General features: G+C 36.9%; 1 protein-coding gene across 13 annotated transcripts in view; it reads right to left on the reverse strand.

Moving 5' to 3' along the window:
• Positions 1–21,610, reverse strand: part of TTLL5 (tubulin tyrosine ligase like 5) — a 278,632-nt gene that overhangs the window by 128,491 nt on the left and 128,531 nt on the right. For 9 of the 13 annotated variants that reach the window (XM_012742392.2, XM_076003842.1, XM_076003843.1 and 6 more), the window contains one exon: positions 17,101–17,288. In XM_012742392.2, the coding sequence (XP_012597846.2) occupies positions 17,101–17,288 (188 nt within the window). The remainder of the gene's footprint in view (positions 1–17,100; positions 17,289–21,610) is intronic. The other 4 variants (XM_012742399.2, XM_076003844.1, XM_076003841.1 and 1 more) reach the window with 1 other exon arrangement.

A 21,610-nucleotide genomic window follows, 5' to 3' on the forward strand; every position in this document is an offset into this window, starting at 1 on the left:
GTGCATACCTTACTAAGTTTCGTATAAATGGTATAGTTTGGAGATGAGTGAATGGAAAGGAGAGGAGATAATAGATATGGTAAATTTTCTATCTTTTGGCAAGGCTGCTCCTAATTTAAACATCATCATTCATATCATAACAGTTAACATTTATCAAACACTCAACTATGTGCAATGCACTAGATGCCCTTGCATTATCTCAATGTGCATTATCTCATTTAACCCTAACCAATCCCTTTTAATGGGTTCTACTATTACCCTCATTTTACAAAAGAGGAAACTATAGTCTAAAGAGGGTAAAAAATTAGACAAAAATCACATACCTACTAGGTGGCAGGTACAAGATTAGAATAGAGAGTGTCAGACTCTAGGTGCATGTGGTTTACTTTTTCATAGTGGTGCCAGGCACTATGGGTTTTATATTTCAATTACTCCTTACCCATTATTCGTGGAAGTAGATACTGTTATATCCCATTTCACATGTGGAGAAACTAAGGCTCAGAGAGGTTACAGTAAGTAATTTGCTCAAGGTCACATAAAAGTTGTAGAACTGGTACTCTTGTTTTAAAATCCATTTTCTAGTTTGGAAACTAGTAGAGAAATAATCCTAATTAACTTTATTTGTCACAGATTTTTTTAAAATGTCACCAGATACAGACCTCAAATTCTGAATACAGTGATTTATATAGGGATCAATAAAACTATATCAGTTTTTCCTTCTTTCCTTTAAATTTTATTTCCCACTTGTTACCCTTCATCAGAAGATATTGAAGAAGTAAAATAAAGAATAACCATCCTGGCCTGGGCGTGGTGGCTCATGCCTGTAATTCTAGCTCTCTGGGAGGCCGAGGCGGATGGATTGCTCGAGGTCAGGAGTTCGAAACCAGCCTGAGCAAGAGAAAGACCCCCGTCTCTACTATAAATAGAAAGAAATTAATTGGCCAACTAATATATATATATGTAAAAAAAATTAGCCGGGCATGGTGGCGCATGCCTGTAGTCCCAGCTACTTGGGAGGCTGAGGCAGAAGGATTGCTTGAGCCAGGAGACTGAGGTTGCTGTGAACTAGGCTGACGCCATGGCACTCACTCTAGTCTAGGCAACAAAGCGAGACTCTGTCTCAAAAAAAAAAAAAAAAAAAAAAAAAAAAAAAAAAAAAAAAGAATAACCATCCTCAATCAAACAGTTTTGTTACTTAGCAGGTAGAGTAAAAAGTGCCATGAACATGAAATTATGGACTATTGGTAGATTGTTTATTCATGTAACACCCATTCCTTGTTTCATGGATAAACCAAGAATTGGCAGCCATTGTGATTTCCTTCTACACAGAAGCAAAGCATAACTGTTAATTTATTTTGAGAAATAGCAAAAGTGACCACTACTTAAGTGACAGACTATATAAGGAACAAAAAAACTTTAAAGTCTTTTCACCTTTCTCTTTAAAGGATTCCTGCTTAAAAAACAAAAACAAAAACCCTGTCTCTACCAAGTGATAGCCACCTGCCCTCTATTTTAAATATTCTGTTCTTACCTTGTGGGTTTGTCTAGAAGACACACAGCACATATGTCACAAATACCACTCCCACCCCTCACCCCAGCTGACACACATTGCTAATCAATAATCAAACAATTTGGGGATGACTTGAACATGGCCTCAGAATCTTCTTTACATAGCTCTCCAAGGAGCCATTACTGATCAGAAAGGACAAGGGAAATAAACCTATTTTCTATTCTGTTCTAGAATGGTCTGTAATAATGGAAATGAATCTGCATTGTCCAAAACAGTAGCCATTAGCCAAAGGTGACTATCTTTACATAACTTAACTTTAAAAAGCTAGATGTAGCTAATACAGGCTCTAGAGCCTCAATCAGATTTGGCTAAGTCTTATGTGTATAGACTTACAACTGGTTAAAGTTTGTTCCAAGCAAATTATATCTAGATTAGATATCTGGTTCTTCCTGTCAGCTTCTCAGTATTTTCCAGAATGGGCAGAAGGAGTCACTGAATTAAAATGAATCCAAGCATCAATTTTGGCCCTAGGGAAGACAGAAGGGAAAGAAAAATCTCCCAGCTTTGGATCAGATTGTAATAAACTCTACAAGCCTATTAGAGTTCATACCTGCAGGTTTCTTCCCTAACAGGACAGAGGGATGATGAACATGGCTGTCACCAGGCTGCATCTGTTTCTCTGTCCATCTATATTTCTCCAGGTAACATAATAAACCAAGCTTTTCTGATCAGATGAACAGAAAGTGATAAATAGTACTTATATGTACCTGATATGCAATAATGATGAATATTTCACTGCTAAAGAATTTTTTAAAAATAGGCTTAGAGTATACAAACAGCACCACTCACAAAATCAGTGGCTCATCATTTTTGTTAGTAGTACAGACTGTATATCCCTTATCAGAAATGCTTGGGACCAGAAGTGTTTTCGATTTTGGATTTTTTCATATTTTAGAATATCTGCATCGTACCAGTTGAGCATCCCTAGTTTGAAAACCCAAAACACCATGGAGGCACTCAAAGAGTTTTAGATTTTGGATTTCAGATTTTTGGATTAGGAACACTGAACCTGTATTAGGATATTAAAGTGGAGCTCATAGCCATTGGACCAGTTGGCTTCTCTGGCCTAATAACTAGAGTCTATGCTACTAAATCTAGGCTGGCCAACTTAAAAATTCATGTCATTGATCACAAAGGGGTCTTGAAAATAGGTAGGGAATAGTTTAAAACCCATTTTAATTATCAGAACTATGACTCAAAGAATATGTCCTATTGATAATGGATAACATCTTTATGTATAAAAAATAATATATACATATAAGAACCTGTTAAATCCATTTGGGGCCTTTAAAATGTACTATCTACTATGATCAATTTTCATGAAAATATGATACTTTTCAGATTCCATTACAATAACAGTAATAGTAACAACAAAATCATATTAACACTAATGATGGCTAAATTTAATGAATACTTCATTTGTTCTAGGCATTGCTCTATGTACATTATATATATTTTAACTTATTTAATCCTCAAGACAGATAGATGGGAAAAATGAGGTTGAGTAGGTAAAATAACTGTTCGAGATCAAATAATTGTTACATGCTAGCACCTGGATGCAATTCTTGGTCTATCTGATGCAAAATTTCCTAATTTTGCAGTTTCAAGCACTGTGTTACTCCCACTGCCTTGTACCAGCCTTGTATCATTGAGTCTTGCTACTTACAATTTGGTCTTTGGACCAGCAGCATCTGCATTACTGGGAGCTTATTAAAAATGCTGAATCTCAGCACAGCCCCAGCCCCAATGAATCTAAATCTGCATTTTCAAGATCCCCAGGTAACTCACCTGCATTGTAAGTCTGAGAAGCACTTTTCTACAAGGAATGGTAGAAAAGGAAAGAACAGAACAGGAAAGAGGGACCATTCAATGTTCCCTCCCTTCCACAAAGTTCAGGGGATCTTCCAAAAAACAGCAGAAATGCCTTTGATGAGGTAAACAGCAAGATATAAAACAGCAAAAGGGAATGGGAATGGAAAATAATTCCATCAGGTACTTTAAGGTAACTATTTCTCAAAGTTGTTCACATGCTCATAAATTAAAATGAGTAATCATTTAACACGCCAAGATAAAAAAAAGTAGATAAAACCATTCAGGATAAACTTCAGAAAATTCTAAGACCACCTGTTATGTTGCAATGAAAATATACAGTCATTAAAAAAAAACCCAAACTCATGCAAGACATTTAAGCCTAAAAACCATTGGCTTGTTGCATATGCCTCCACCCTGCCTTCCTCTGGCTGGTTGTGGTTAGCTAAGCACATGATTGCCTGTGGGAAATCTGGTCACAGGACTCTACCTCCACTTAAGCCTTGGGGCCTGCTTGGCAGATGTTTCACCCCCTGCTCCCCTGATCCTCTTCTTCCTCTGCTCCTACTCTCCTGGAGCGGCTTATCCAGATGTTTCACTTCCATTCCCTGCCTCATGTCCATTGCCACAGTGACCTCAGTGCATTTTTTCTTTGAGTACCAAAATACTGTTTATTTTAGAGCCAGCCTTCCGAATAAGACAGGTGAGCAAATACCTCAATGTGTGGGGTAGGGACACATTGCATGCATTCCATCTAGACAGGTGTTTAAATTACAGCAGGAATAAATACAGGTGATGGATTGAAAGGAGGTAGGAGAAACATAGAGGAGGAGGCCACAGCTTGTTACTGCTATTTGCTAAAAGTGGTGCTGCTGTCAATGCTATAATTAAAATATGATGGTACTGCCCTGATGATTCCCAGAATATACCCACCATCCACCCAGACACATAACCTTTTGCTATTCAAAGAGGGTCTGGAGACAGGCCTAATTAGAACTCTGTTGTTACCACTGCATGTTCTCAAAATGCTATAGCCTTGAATGCTTAAAAGAAGTTCAAACCTCAAATATAATTCAAAAATATTGCCCATGATAGGCAAGGCCTTGGGTAAAGTCTAAGGTATATACAAATAAAAATGTAGTCCCTGCCCTCAAACCATGTAGAAATTTATAATCTAGTAGGTAAGACAAGACTCCTAGACAAAAAGCAGTATTTAAGACCCCCAGAATGTAAATGTCATAATAAAAGTGCTAAGGAAATTCAAAGAAGGCATCTGAGCTGAGCCTAAGAGGATAGATAGGAGGAAAGAAAAAGCATAAGTAAAAATGCAGAAACAGACAAGCAGGAAGAATGTCTGAGAAATACAAAGTATAGTTTAATTTAGCAAAAGCTTAGAGCAATAGAAGATAGGGACAAAGAGGCAAATAGATTTGGGAACTCCTTGAATTCCAGACTAATGATTCTGCCCTTGATCTAATAGACAATAGTAAGCTTGCTCAAGGCTTCTGACAAAGTAATGCTATATCAGAATTGTAGTTAAGGTAGGTAAACTTAGTGCTATCTTCTGGGATAGGCTGAAAGGGGCTATGTTCAGTTGAGAGTCCTAACAGTCAGGCATGACATGGTAAGGCTGGGATGCAGGATGGCTATTGGTGGTCTCCTCTCGCTTCCCTCCTGAGCTAAGGAATAGTGCTGGGCCTTGGAACTGGAGAACTAGGTTTATAATCTAAAGATAAAAGCTCTCGAGTTCATGTTCATTATGCATGTTTTCTTTTTTGATCTGCCCTCCATGCAGCTGGTAAGGCAAGATGGAGCTGCCTGTCATTTAAGAAGGGAAGGTCAAAGAGTGAGCATCTCAGGCCAACTTTGTTCTAGGGCCATATGGGAGAATATACCTTTCCTTGAATTTATCCTTCTGTGTCTCTCTTTAACAGTAAAATGTTTAAGGATCAAGATTAGAGGATGAGTCTGGAGAAGGTACCCAAGAGGCCAACTGGATGGCTTCAGTCTAGGCCTTAGGCCTAGATCATACATTGTGTAGCCCAAGTCACCAAAGCTAGGGATTATATTCAGGAATTGGAGCCAAAAATGTTATAGTAATCAATAGGAAGCTTTTTTCTCTAGAGATCTCTCTAGGTATCTTCTCCTAAACCTCAAGGTAGTAAAGCCTGGATTTTAGCCACAGCTCTGTCTGATCAATGTTGAAAACCAATGTGTGAGTAACTTCCAGCTCTACCATGGAACAACAAAACCAAACAAAATGACATTTAGAGATGGTAAGGTTTTAGTAGATATTTGAAAAGACAACACATGTTAATTAAAAAGATAACGTATCCAATGTGAGCCCTGAGTTCTCCACCAGATAGATCATTAAGCAGCATCGGACACTGTATATGCCGTTCTAGCTTATGTGCCGGGCAATTCCTTCAGAACAAGACACTCTCCACTCATAGCAGACGACAGAATTCTACTTTTCTATAGACATGGTTTGTCTACAAATGTAGTGGAAAAAACCGTCCTCTACAGCTTGTAGATTTTCACACAACTTTGACCTTTTTTAACACAGTACCAAGATTTATCATTGCTGTTTAGGAAAAAACACAACCAGCAAATATACACAGCTGTGCCAGGGAAGGAAGAGATTACCCCCAACCTCAAATTAGAAAAATGAGAAGCTTCTTCTGTGTGGTTTTTGTGTTTGTTTGTTGTTTTGGGGTTTGGGGGGGCGCCTACAGTGCAGTGTCATCATTATAGCTTACTGCAACCTCAAACTCCGGGGCTCAAGCAATCCTCCTGCCTCAGCCTCCTGGGTAGCTAGGACTATAGGCATGTGCCACGATGCCCAGATTAGTTTTCTATTTGTAGAGATGGGGTCTTGCTCTTGCTCAAGCTGCTCTCATACTCCTGACCTCAAGCAATCTTCCTGCCTTGGACTCCCAGAGTGCTAGGATTATAAATGTGAGCCACTATGCCCAGCCTTCTTCTCTGTTTTATCACGACCACCTGTGCTTTATATCCTAATCATCCTAATATCCAGTTTATTTCTCATAAAGGATCTTCCTCACCTGTAAAGGTTCTTTGCCATTAAATGGCTTCAAGAGCATAGTGGTGGAGTTGAAGAAACTTTATGCCATGTTTTGTATTGTATTATAATTGTAAGCTCATTTGCCTATCCTACTCCTCAAATTTTTATAAGCTCTGTAAAGACAGGGACTATATCTTATTGTTATCTCCTCAGAGCTTTGACAAGAAGGCACAAATGCATTTATACAGTAAATGAAGTGGGCCTCATCCAAAGAGATCCCAGTAAACAACTTTGGTGAGGGCCCTTCTACTCCCAAACATACATACATACCTCCCCTGCCTCCAGTTGGCAGCTAGTTTCCCCCAGTGAGTAGAAAAGTGGTTAATGTCACTGGAAGGTTAGCAAGGAAATTAGAGGTTCCAAATTACCTCTTTTTGCATAGATCACAAAGGAGGGACTGCTTTGGAATTTGGGGGAATAAAACATCAGTGACTAGAGTGAGAGATAAGTGTTGGTCTTTCTAGTGCCCTGCATAATTTTAGAGATGATTTCTGCCTCATCTTTAAGCCTTATGCAAGATTCTCAAATTGGTGAAATAATAGTCTTGACGTACAGATTTTGTGCCTTGTCTGCACAATGCATATATTATATTTGTTTCTTCATGGTACTGAAACTACAAAGGCCTAATGAGCCATTTGCAATTCACTCAAACTAATCCTAGATTTACTAAGGATGTTTGCAAATTTCATACATCTTATCAAAATAGAGATGGAAATTAAACATTAAAGATTTAGTTAACGACAGCATATCAGGTGAGTAATTGGTAGCATAGCAGTCCCAAGGCAGTTTATCGTCTTGTTATAGTTCAATTTCCTCATTATAGCATGGTCCATAAAATATTAGATAATTCTTGCCAGAGGAGATGTAGGGGTGGTGTTTCACAAAATTATTTCATTAATTCAAACAAATATTTATTAGGTACCTACTCTGGGCTTAGCATTCTTTTGAGCATTGATAGCACAATGAAAAAAAAATAACAGTAAAAGTAGTACAGCCATTATAGAAAACAGTATGGAGATTCCTCAAACAACTAAAAATAGAACGATCATATGATCCACTGCTGGGTATATATCCAACAGAAAGGAAATCAGTTTACTGAAGAGATCTCTGCACTTTCATGTTTATTGAAGCACTATTCACAATAGCCAAGATATGGAATCAACGTAGGTGTCCATGAACAGATGAATGGATTCAGAAAATGAGGTCAATATGGTAAGTGAAATAAGCCAGGCACAGGAAGACAAATATCACATGTTCTCACTCATATGTGGGAGCTAAAATAGGTCTCATGGAAGTAGAGAGTAGAATGGGGGCTACCAGAGGCTAGGAAGGAAAGGGAAGAGGGATGAAGAGAAGTTGGTTAATGGGAACAAAAATAGATAAAATGAGTAACTTCTAGCATTTGATAGTACAGTAGGGAAATTATAGTTAACAGTAATTTATTATATATTTCAAAATAGCTAGAAGAGAAGAATTGTAATGTTTTTAACACAAAGAACAGATAATTGTTCGAGGTAATGGGTATCCCAAATCCCTGACTTGATCACTACACTTTGTATACCTATATCAAAATATCACATGTACCCCCAAAATACATACAACTATGATATATCAGTTTAATAAGAAAACCCTAAAAATTCTTGCCCTCATGGTATCATTGAAATAATTAAAAAATGTATGAAACAAAGATGATCACAGATTTGGAGTTGGGGCCAAATTACTGGTATTAATGGCCATATCCTACCTAAAAGATTTTTCTTTTTTTTTGAGACAGTCTTACTCTGTTGCCTGGGCTAGAGTGCCATGACATCAGCTTAGCTCACTGCAACCTCAAACTTGGGCTCAAGCAATCCTCCTGCCTCAGCTTGCTCAGTAGCTGGGACTACAGGCATGCACCACCATGCCTGGCTAAATTTTTTTTTTCCTGTTTTTAGTTGCTCAGCTAATTTCTTTCTGCTTTTTTAGTAGAGACGGGGCTCTCGCTCTTGCTTAGGTTGGTCTTGAACTCCTGACCTCAAGAGATCATCCCCCCTTGGCCTCCCAGATTACAGGTGTGAGCCACCATACTTAGCCCTTTCATTGGATTTTAAAAAGGGATCGCTGACTCCAAAAAGGTTAAGAATCACTCAGAACATGCAGATAAATTTGCCTAAATCTGCATTCACATTGTCCTCAAAACTACATCAACATCATTTGAGAATAATGTTCTCTGTGATGTTCATAATATGACTTGGATTAATTGAACATGCTTTAATTACCCCAGCCATGGGGCTCTGAATGATCTGGAGTAGGGAAATGCTATGGCTAGTCCATTGTTTTAGTATATGTTGCTAGAGAAAAAAGTAATCTTTGAATAGGAAACACCATTGGACCAAGATCTGTTCCACTCAAGATAAAGGAAAAGGAAAACCAAAATGCCAGGTCCGTACTGACTACAAGATTTGCACCATTAGAGAAATATCACAGAATATATTCAATCAAGAACATGAAAATACCTTAAACAGTTACTCCTCCAAGAGTACTTCATGAGTTTTTACAAAATTATTAGCCACAACAAGCAACAAACACATGTTTTAAGGCAGTTGCAATTTTTTTTCAATTCCTGGATGGTAATCAAATGAACTTCAAGAAATTTACACTCCACTCACCAGGAGATAAGGGTTACAATGTTAATCATATTGTTAAAGGGGTCAGGAAAAGCAGGAAATCTCTGCAGTCCCAATACATTAGCACTAAATTCTCTTGGCATATTTTCCCTCTCTGTTGAACTTCATCATTTACATAATATACATATACATACAGACATTTAGTGTTCCAAAATCCAGACAGAGTTCCAGATCAAGATTTGCCAGAGACATTCCTGGGAAACCTGACAAAATGGCCTAATCTCTTTGTAGTGTTTCCAATTTAGACACTGCTTTTGTGTGTTGATGATGGCTGCTGCAGCCATGATAAGTAGATCCACTCTTACTGCATTTCTGGTGATTATTAACAAGATTGGATTGTGCCTCCTTAAAGAATCAATTGAATACATTATAAAATATCTGATGAGTTCCCCTAACAAATAACTGATAATCGAGACAGAACCACATGTTTTTCAAGCTGCTTTGAGGAGTGGAGAAGCACTTTTAATCATGAAAACAGAGAGGAAGTTCAACTTGTTTCTCTGTGCAAGCTCAAGCACAGGCTTGCACATCTCTGCAGAAATGTCACAGAACAATAGGCTCACAGTGTTCAACTCAGTCATTTTAGTCTGATAAGAGGTTTGAGTCCTGATTCAAAGAGAAAGAGGTAGAAAAACACGGAGGTAAAGAGTAGGGAGTCAGATAGACCTATGGGTGTGAGGTCTGGTACAGTTACTTGCCATTTGTGTGACCTTATTAGCACAGTCACTTATCCTACCACCTTCCATTTCTTCATCTTCATAGGTGAAAATTAAGTACCTACCTCATAGGATTAAAGAGATAATCCACATAAAGTCCTTAGCACAATGCCTAGCACAAAGTAAGCATCGGATTAATGTCAACCACTTTATTATTAAGGGCAGATGTGACATTATCAATGAAAAAAATGAAAGAGCAATAGTGTTTAAAGAGAATATAAAAACCAAAACATGCAGAAGAGAAATTCTTTTCAACTTAGCATACACGTGATAAGTTTCTACCAAGTACAAGGTCCTGTGCTAGGTGATGGGTTAGAGAAAAAACTGTCATCGTGTGGTTTAGAGCAAAACAAGAAAGAAGAGATGCAAAATAGTTATAATAGATCTGTTATAAAAAGTGACTAATCAAGGGCTGAAAGAGCACAGAGAACAGAAAGATGTTTTCTACCTGGGGCTGCAAGGGGTTCTTTATTTACTATTTATTTAAAAAATATGTATTGAGTGCATACTATATACCAGGGTTAGGAATAATTGGTGAAAAAATGGACATGATCCTATCCTCAATCAAGAACCTTACTTATAATCCAGTAGAATCAGCACATTTATTGAGTATTACCCATGAGTCAGGTTCTGAGGTAGCAGAGGACACTGACCTCAAGGAGTTCCCTGTCTATTAAAGGAGACAGCTATCTTGACACATACAGTATGATGTGTAAAATGGCACGCATGTGAGAGAGGTGGCATCTATGCTGAGCTTAGACGGATGCACAAATTAGACATGGCGCCTGCAGAAGATAGCATAAGGCACAGAGACTAACAGAAATTCTAGTTGAGTTGCACAAAAACGTGTGATGGGAGGGAGACAGGCTGGAGAACTAGCCCAGAGCCAATTCTGAATAAAGGCTTTGAATCACACTTTACAGCTTGGGCTTCAGATTATAGACAACAGGAAGCACCTCAAGATTCTTGGGCAGAGGAGTTCCATGATTAGATTTGTGATTTTTAGAAAGAGTCCTTTGGAGCAAAGACTAGGGTGAACAGAGAGACTGGCCAGGAGACCAGTTAAGAGGGAATTGGTAATTGTACCTGTCCATTTGAGAGATAATCAAGGCCTTAAACAGGACAGTAGATGGAAAAGCAAACCGAGAAGATACATATCAGAGACACCATAGAGTCTTGGCAACTGCCTGGGCAGAGAGAGACTAAGGAAGCAAAGAGAGGCACTGATAAATCAAAGGCTCCATTCCTAAATCCCCGAGAATTGCAATGTCACTAATACCAAGATGAAATAAAGGAGGAGAACAAATACGTTTTAGGTATGTTGAGTAACTTCTGAGTATTTTCAAAATATGTCAAATATTTTGGAAGCTAGGCAATATAGTTAGGTGGAAATGTTTAGCAGGCAGTTGGAAATTTGGACCTGGCGTTCAGCAAAGAGGTCCAAACTAAAGATACATATTTGGGAGAAATCCACAGAGAACTGCCAGATGAAGCTATGGGAAAAGAAAATTTACCCCAGGGGAAACCATAGATAGAAAAAAAGTTCCGAGGATTGTGGCCTGGATTCAGAGGTATATTGGAGGATTTCCATGAAGAGCAGGGGAGCAGATGCCCAGGGTCATCCTACCTTCTGCAATCAGAGTGACTCTGCCATGATCAGTTTCACACATTTGGGGTCTATATGCGGGTGGTTTTTTAAAAATGTTGCAAGTGGAATCTAGGAGGAAGGAATGAGCTCTCAGAGGAATTATTTATTGAAGGGTCAGAGAAGGTAAGGGAAATTTACAGATAGGAAGTGGTCAATAGCACCACATGCTGAAGAAGGATGAAGAGCAAAAATAGGTAACTGAAGTTGATAATTCCAAGGTCATCAGTGGCCTTTGAGAGAGAGAGATGGACAAATGCCAAGATATAGAGATCAGACTGTAAAAGTGAGTATGGGGAGATAGGAACGGGAGACAGTAAGAGTATGTTACGCTAAAAGAAGTCTGGCAGTACAAGGAAGACAAGAGCTTGAAACGGAAGCAGAATAAAAGAAAGGTTATTTCAGAACAAAAGACCATGTAATAGGCCAGCAACTAAGAAAAAATGGGAAATGAAAGCCTTGAGAGACATAGAAGAGCTAGGGAATTAGACAGGATCAATTGGATGTAGGTCCCAGAGCAGAGAGGCACAAGGAGCCAGGAGGAGAATGAGTCTTGATATTGAAATTACCCCATTTTACAAATAGGAAATCCAAGCACAGGAAGGTTAAACAATTTGTCCAAGGTCTCACTGACTCAAGAGCTTATGCTTTTTCTACTTACCCTTTTCTGGTTCTAGAAATGGGAAAGAGTAATGTATATGGTACAAAGAATAGCTTTTTCTACCAAGAAAGAATATAGAACCAAAAGAACTAGAGTTAGCAAACAACCACAGAATCTGCAAATGTAAAGTAGTTCAAATGCATCCAGATAAGCTAAGGAGGCAGGGAGAAAGTTCCCAGTGCAAAAGACCAAAGTGTGTGATAAACAGAGTGCCATCTGCCTCAACCCTAGAGAACATTTATAATCATTTCAAAGATTTGGCTCAGTCTCTCCAAATTTCACCTTCAAATTGGAATTTTTGCAATTGAGATTCACTCAAGGTCCACCTTTACAATGGTATGATAAAGACCTCCTTTGTGTATAAATGAGTGAGTACTGCGAAGCAAATGTTCTCTACAGCAGCATGTATCCTCCTCTAGGACTAGGCAGGAAAAATTTCAGGGTAAGGAGCAACAAAGAAAGAAATCAAATGGGTTTCTTTTCTACTCCCTATCTAAATGAAAAATGTGAAGAGCAAAAAGTGTCTCCTCCCCCCATATCTGTCAGCACATTTCCAGGAGGGCTGGCCACATCCTGGGCACTGGCAGGCTGGGGAGCAGAGGCTGACACAGCACATGCGCTCACTTGGAGCCCCTGCCTGGGTGGTCTGCTGTTATCCCTTTGATTAAACTCCCAGCCTGGAAGAGCTGGAGCTGCTCCTGATGATAGCCGGGTCCTGAAATCTCACACTCGCCTGCTGGAGAGAGCCGGTGCTCCCTCTGACTCCTGCCCTCCTACTCCTCACCACAAAGCTGGGCTAATTCACCACATTCTTCTGTTCATTAATGGTAATGACCACAAAGGGCTACACTGCACTCCCTCACATCACAGAGTGAGGCAGAGATAGTGAGACCTCACACTGGAGCTCTACTCCAACACCCTCCTGGCTACCACAGCAACCCCACCCCAATCCCAGGCACAAAATGTTTCTAGAAAACCCTGCTTTTAGGGATGCACAAATCAATTTCTAAAAGATCCTATCCCCAAAAGATAACCAGCCTCTCATGTGCCAATGGAAAGAACTAAACTTGACCTACTCTGCTCAGATTTGTAAGGTATTTTTTGAATAGTCATATGTTGAGAACATATATCTCTTTGTATTTCAACTGTACACATGCTTGCACAAACATTTTGTAACTGGCCACTGCTCATATGGCAGGAAAAGTTTGATATTCTTATGTGTTCTAGGCTATAAACAAAGTTAAATCATATAGTAGTATTAATAGCAGTAACTACAAAGTAAATGAGGTTCTGTTTTTAGCCATACAAATTCCTTAAGAATCTAATCTCTAATGTAAATTCTGGGTCCTTCAGACTTTTATTAACAAATTTTTGGGTTGTCAGGTACTTTGCTTCTTTACATTTGACTAGTTCACTGTTCCTTAGTATGTTCACCAGTGAGCAGGGAGGAAAAAGGAGTGACATTGCCTCATCCTCCAAATCCATCCTTCTTCCAGCTGCCTGAAGGATCCAGGTAAAAGGCAAAACGATTGTGTCTCAGGGGTTCCCCATTATCTATGAAATAAAGGAATGTCCTTCACAGGGCATTCAAAGCTTTCCCCAACCAGCCCTTGCCTTTTCCAGCTTTAATGGTAGCTATGTCCTGCTGACTCCCGATTCTCCAACTTCTCTAAAGAGCTTGTTGTTCCCCCATATACACACATACTAATTTTTATTCTAGAATGTGTTCCTACCCTTCTTCTGCCACCTACTTGCCTATCTTTAAGATTCAATTTAGGTATAATCTTTTCTAAGATGCTTTGGCCTTTTTACCACTCTTATCCAGAAGCTGGGTTAGGGACCCCTTTTAGTGGTTTTGTTATTTCCTAGAAATATCTGTCATGCATACTCCATGCTGTTATTATCATATGTTTATGTGGCTGTCACCCTTACAAGATAGTTATTGCATGCTAAAGACTATGTCTTATATCATCTCCAAGTCTTAGTATCAGAGCCTGGAACACTCTCAAGAGCTTAGGAAAAGTGTTTTTTAATACATAAATATAATGGAATAAAAAGCTTTGTAGAAGATGCCATTAAAGGCTTTAACAGGCTAAGTAGTGCAGTTGAATTTATAGGAAAAATAAAATGGTTGTTCAGAAATACTCAACGATTTCAATTTTCTACACTCATCTTTCAAAATAGCTCAAATAATTTAATATCAACTTTCCTTATTTAGCAGGTCTCTTAACTCCTTGCCTAGAAAAGTAATTAAAGATATATCAGAGTTTATGGGATATAATTAAAGTAATGCTCAGAGAAAAACTCACATATTTAAATATAGTAAAAAATATGAATGAATGAAAATAAATTAAGCACCTAACACAAGAAATTGGGGAGAAATAAAATAAAGCTAAGGAAAGAAGAAAGAAGGAATTAGTAAAGATAAGACAAGAAAAAAAACAATAAATTAGAAAACGATAAAACAATAGAATGAATAAACATATTCAGAGTTAATCTTATAAAAATGGGGTGGGAATATTCAATAAGCTTATTGAAAAATTAAAAAAGAAAAGAAAAGAAAGCACAAATACAAAATAGGAATTGAAAATAAGGAAATCATGATAGGTAAGAGGAATTCAAAAGCATCTTAAATGATTACTGGATACAAAGCTGTTTCTGATGACAGCTAAGTTTGAGTTTTCGTGCTCTAAGTCTAGACAAAAGAGCAGGGCTCCCACAACTTGCAGTCTGCAGTCCAACTTCTCTCTACAAAGCCACAGATACTGTATCACTTGCCTCAGAAAGAAACTGCAACATCTTTCTTTCAAACATAGCTAGAGAAGAAAGGAAACTGCTAGGAAACAAATGTACCAGAGCCTATATCAAACCATTATAACATGTTATTAGTTATTTACCAAAAAGCAATAAATGACAGAATTTTCCAAATTCCAGATTAAGGAGTTACTTTCTCTGAAGGGAAGGGGCCGAATAGCCTATAATTGAGCTTTTCAATAACAAAGTACATTTTATCTAAAATCTTACTTTTTTCAAATCAAATTAGAAACCAGTTACTATTGTAAGACTTTTCTGGCTGAAATAATATTTTCCAAATATATGGCATTTAAACTTTACAAAGAGGTTCTGCCTACTATCCTCATGACCCTATTAATGAGTGAAGACCATGAGGTTGAGAGAAGTTGAGTGACTTGCCCAAGATCGCACAGCTAGTCAGTGGCAGAAGAACAAAAGTCTCTGGATGGCTAATCCAACCTTTTCCACTCCTCCACCCTGCTTATTACATACACCCTCAGTATTTTACCAGGCACTAACCACCTTATTACCAAGACTCTAAAAGTCAAGACTGACATCTAATGGCAAGTTCAGATCTCAACGAATAGGAGTCTGATGGACTTTTAATTCACTGGCACTGAAGTTCTTTATAGATGAGAAAGATGGACTGAAGGGGGACGACTTCCTAGTCAGGACACATTCACCTTGGATTCCTATAGGATCAGGATCTTTACCTTTTACAGGCTTTGTGGTCCTGTAAATGGTCTAGCAAATGATAGGAGGTGAAACTATGCAAGCACTAATATTGGCTATGTTTTTACTACAATCACAAAATCTCTTAATGTCTTAGTGCTTCCAGTTGTTTATTTTTAAACTGGCAACATATATTCTAGTCAGTGACCCCCAATGATAAAAGCATGGCAAATCACTGGCTTTTACCCTTTCTCATAGCCACTTCAGATTTCAAAATTCCTTCCCATCCTGCTATGATCATTATGTCCTATTTCTCTTCCCATCATCTTTTCACTAAAATTCAACTAAACTCCCTTCAAGTCTCATCTCTGCCCTTGTAAGATTCTTTGCTTCCTATTTCACATTAGCACTCCTCATCTACTTCCTTCAAACTACTAGGGATTTGAAAAAGAAAATAATTACTGCCTCACACACTAGGATGAGGCTGAAGTAAAGCTATGCCCACGAGAGGCTTACCTTTAGTTTTGGTCCTAAATTTTACACCGAAAAGTAGGGTACCACCAGGGAGCAGTGTGTTGCCTACTTTTACCACGTACTGAAAGTATTTTTCAGCTTCACTTTTTTCTAGACTTATCATTACAGAGTTAACCAACAATTAAGGAATTTGACATGACAAAGATACAGTAAAATATAATTGTGGAGTTAAATTACAAAAATTCCTTTGGAGCACTTTGAAGCCATTTCGCACTAAGGAAGAGGAGAAGAATAGGGCTTTTCCCTCAGTTAAACACCATTGGGAATAATCAGCAAGAAAAACAAGGAGAATCCACAAAATTCTTGAAAGTGTCATCTAACTTCACTGTGTTGTACACTTGTTCATCTATACATAACTTAAAGTCAATATTCTGATATCTATCCATCCAGTTTGCTGAATGACCTTGATCACATCATTTATTTCAGCCTCAGTTTCCTCCATCTGTAAAATGGGGAGAATAATATGTATTGGATAAGGGCATAATGAAATACCTACATTAATCAGTTACCTATATAAAATATCCTGAGATCATAAAATACAGTAAAAAAAAAAAAAAAAACACCAAAAAACTGTAAAGATAATGTTATAACACTCTGACATTCTGGTAAAAAGATTTATAAGATTAGAACTCACTAGAAAATTACCAAAGAAAGAAGTTATTTTTAAAGATCCCTTAAAATTATATTTACAGATGAATATTAAAGTTTGTTTATCCATAAAATAGGTACATCATAGCCAGTAGCAGACTTAACTTCACAATACCTGTAACAGAAAGTAATTTTCTTTAGAATTAAAGAGGAACATCTGGGTTCTTAGCTTGAAACCAACCAATACTCATTCGAGAGGCAACAGTATACCAAATAGTAAAGATGGGGGGGGGCAGAGTACCCTGTCATTAATCCTACCGTGAGGTCTAAAGAGCTCACTGGCACCCTAGATATTCCATACCTGTTGAGTGAGGAGATTGATGTGGCTGGATGGAGAATATTGCCTTGCTGCCTGCTTCTCAGCTAGCCGCTGAAGTTCAGCTGTAACCATACTTTGGTTGTACCGTTTGCTGTACAAAGAACCATCTTCTCCTTCCTTTTGTGTTTTGGCTATTCCTGAATGATGCTTGTTTGGATGGCATGAACCTGCTAAAAAGGAAAAAAGTTTTCACACTCTTAGGAAAAAATAGCCCTGAAAAAAATTAAGTTGATGACAGGAAATCTCAAGTCAACGGACACTTTACTGAATTCTAGGGATATTTAATAACATAAGGTACAATAAACCATCTTCAAATGGTCACAAAAATAAAAAAATAAATAAATGCCTACTAGATTCTACAAATACTTCCTATTGCTAAATTGTTACATGGATTTATTAATGTGTCTTTCCTTAGTATGACAGTTTCACAAACAAGAATTTTCATCACATGTAGCAGGGAATAACCAATCTTAGAATTCACTAAACTTAATGAATTAAAAATATATCTTTGAGTGCGCAGCTTGTGCACCATGGGGATAAAAGGCATGCCGTTGTTCCGGTCGGGGTCCTTGCCTGCGAGAGTGGCCACTGCGTTGGTGCTCTGGGGCTTGGACCCTGGCTAGGCAGAAAATAAACCTCCTCTTGTGTGATTGCAAAAAAAAAATATATATATATATATATCTTTGAAACTCATTATAGTTCTTATTTGTCTTTCTTGTTATGTGATTGTACTTATCAATAGTCTGTGGCATCCAATGCCAAATCATCCACAATACTTACAAAGCTTAAAAGAGAAAAAGGAATAAAAGCAAAATTGAGTGTGCTGAGAAAAACAGCAATAATCTTAATACTCTCAAATGACTGATTTTCCTTTCAGATTTAAATTTTCTTCTTTCAACTGTATTATCAGAGTTCTATTATTCTGAGCATTTAAAGTCTAGCAAAAAGAAATTATTTAATATAAAAATCAAGGTTAATATTTTTTCTGATTATAAAAGTCACACATCTTATTAAAAAAAATTTTTTTTAAATTGCCAGGCACTGTGGCGCATGACTATAACCCCCAGCTACTTAGCAGGCTAAGGCAGGAAGATCAATTAAGGCTAGATGTTCAAGACCAGTCTGTCAAAGACAGTGAGACTCCTTCTCTAAAAAATACAAATAAAATTATCTGGGAGTGGTGACACACATCTGTAGTCCCAGCTACTTGGGAGGCTGAGGTGGAAGAATCACTTGAACACAGGAGTTTGTGAATAGCCTGGGTGATTTGGTGGACTTCGCCTCAAAAAAATAATTTTAAAACCCAGAGAAGTAGAAACGCTATAATGTATTTCCTTCCTATCCTTTTATCAATGCTACTGTAACCATGATTATTCTGTACTTTTTCACATTTACTATATTATTTGGTACACACAAAATATTTGTAATAGATGTATACATAGTTACGAATACCTGTGACTTTACTACTCAATTCATGAACATTATCAATAATGTGCATTAATGATGTACTTGCTCCTTCCCTTATTATTCATCTATTCCTTTTTTTTATAGTTTTATCATATATATGTATGTTTGAGTGCATATGCATAGATAATTTTGCTTTTTTTTTTGAGTTCTATAAAAATCGTATCCTACTGAAATAGTTTCCTGGAACTTACTTTTGTTATTCAATATCACATTTCCACGATTCATCCTTGCTAAGTATAGCTGAAATTCATTCATTTTATTTGCTGTATGGTACTCCATTTTGTAATTATACCACAACTTATTTTTCTATTCCTCCATCAGTGGATATTTTGGTTATTTCAAGCATATTACTATTATAAGCAATGCAGCCACAAACACTTTAGCATACATCTGCTTGTGCACATATGGAAGGGCTCCTGTTATACATATGCCTAGGAGTGGAACTGCTAGGTCACAGGGTATGTGAATTTTCAGATTTATGTAGTAACACCAAAGTGGTATTTTTTACACTCCCACAAACAAAGAGTTCCTGTTGATTCATATCCTCTCTAACACTTAGTATTGTCAAGTGTCTTAATTCTTCCCTAAGGGGGTGTAAAATATCATTATAGTCTTCATTTATATTTACCTGATTACTAATGACATTGAGCATGTTACTTCTTTTCTGATACCATTTATCATTTTCTATTGCATTGTCTTTTTTTGATTGACTTACGAGACTTGTGCTTTTGTTTTTACTTTTGCTCCACATTGTAAGATCTTAAGGATGGTCTCCTTTATTTTATTCTAGAAGTTTTAAGTTTTGCATCTGATACTGATTTTACACATGGTGTGAGGCAGGTATCTAATTTCACTTTTTTCCTATATCGATAACCAATTACCCACAAACCACTTATTGAGAAATCCCTCCTTTTCCATTGATCTAAAATGCCATACTTGTCATATATCTAAGTTTCATCTCTCTGTGTGATTGTTTCTAACTTCCCATTCTGTTCCACTGGTCAACTTGTCTGTACCTTTGCCAATACCACATTGTCCTAATTATCATACCTTTATATTAAGTCTAATAAGGTACTTCACCTTATTTTTCTACTTCAGTAGGTTCTCACTATTCCTGGCCTTTTGCCTTTAGATTATCACCACGGCACTCTAGCCTGGGTAACAGAATAAGACTATGTCTCAAAAAAAAAAAAAAAAAAAAAAAAAAAAAAAAAAAAAGAAAAGAAAAGAAAAAAAGAAACGAAAAAATCAGTTTAGAGTATTAACAATTAATAGAAGCATGTGGAAATCTCCCACTAAGACAGTGGATTTGTAGATTCTTCATGTAGTTGTTTAAATTTTTATGTTATATCTATGGAGGCTATTTTGCCAGGTGCCAAATAAAACACTTTTAGAACTGTTCTATTGTTTGATTGAACTGAACCTTATTTCGTTATGCAGTTATTCCTTATCTGTAAGAAAGATTTATATCTTAAAGTCTATTTTAGCATTTTTAATGTAGCTGTACCATCTTTCTTCTGGTTGGCACTTACCTGGTAACTATTTCCTCATTCTTTTACTTTCAACTATTCTGTGTCCTTATCCTTAGGTGTGCTTCTGGTAAACAGCATATAGTTGGATTTTTTTTTAAAACTTCAATCTGACAATCTTCTAATAAGTTAAGTTCCATACATTTGTGTTTGATTCTTCATATATGTGGATGTGATTTATCATGTTTTAAACTTCTATTTCTCTTGCTTTTTCTATGCTTTTTTCTTATATACTCCTATATTTATACATTTTTTTCTCCTCAATTCATTTTTCTTCTCCCCATGGGTTTAGAATTTATATACTTTTATTCCTTTAGTGGTGATGTTTGAAATGTGATAATGTATATTTAACTTTAAAAGTCTACAGTTAAATAATATCTTAATCTCATCCCAAAACTATACAGTCACCACAGAAAAGTTTAACTCTAATCATTTATATGCTACTGTTGCCTACTATATAGTAATCTTTTTGTCCACATATTATTGCCTACTATTGTTTAAACCATTCAGAATATATTCTCTGACCACAGTAGAAAAAAGCTAAAAGCCAATTATAAAGAAGAATGAATCTCAACTACCTGAAAATTAAACAAAATACTTATAAATAATCCACATGTCAAATAAGAAAGCATAATGGACATCAGGAAATATTTTTTAACCGACCAGCTTCTTAAATTCCCTATCCCTCTCTTAGAAAAGGTAAAAAGGGAAAGCTTTTTAAAAAGTTTCAACAATAACACAGGGGACTGGAGACATTGATCTTACTGAATATCTCACACCGGGGGAAAAAAATTTCAAACCAGAATATTATTATTATTATTACTGAGTTTAGAAAATTAACTGACAAGAACAATGATCACTCAGAATTAGCACAGACACATATATATGCATATACTCATGTTTATGACTTATTAAAGGGGAAAATTAAGTGATTTAAGTGGCATATTACAAAATCCATTTCAATTGAAACCAGGTATTAAGAAATATAGATTGGATATTTACAAAACATGGCTAGCTGTAACTCATTTTAACACAACTATTACTAAAGTGTTTAAAAGAGATACTCTTCAAATTAATCTACAGATAATAATCCCTATCAAAATTCCATCTGCCTTTTTTTACAGAAATTGACAAGCTGATCCTAAAATTCATATGGAAATGCAAAGGATCCAGAACGGGCTAAACAATCTTGAGAAAGAAAAATGAAGTTGAAGAACCATCCTTGATGATTTCAAAACTTACTATGATGCTGCAGTTATCAAGATAATGTGATACTGGCATAAGGACAGACATATAGATCAATGGAATAAAATTGAGACCCCAGAAATAAACCTTTACATTGATAATGAACTGATTTTTGACCAGAGTGCCAAGATAATGCAATGGGGAAACAATACTCTTTTCAATAAATGGTGCTGACTATTCACATGCAAAAGAATGAAGTCAGACTCCCATGTCATACCATGCACAAAAATTAACTCAAAATGTATAAGACT

Source organism: Microcebus murinus, chromosome 6, assembly GCF_040939455.1.
Source record: "Microcebus murinus isolate Inina chromosome 6, M.murinus_Inina_mat1.0, whole genome shotgun sequence".
Taxonomy (NCBI): domain Eukaryota; kingdom Metazoa; phylum Chordata; class Mammalia; order Primates; family Cheirogaleidae; genus Microcebus; species Microcebus murinus.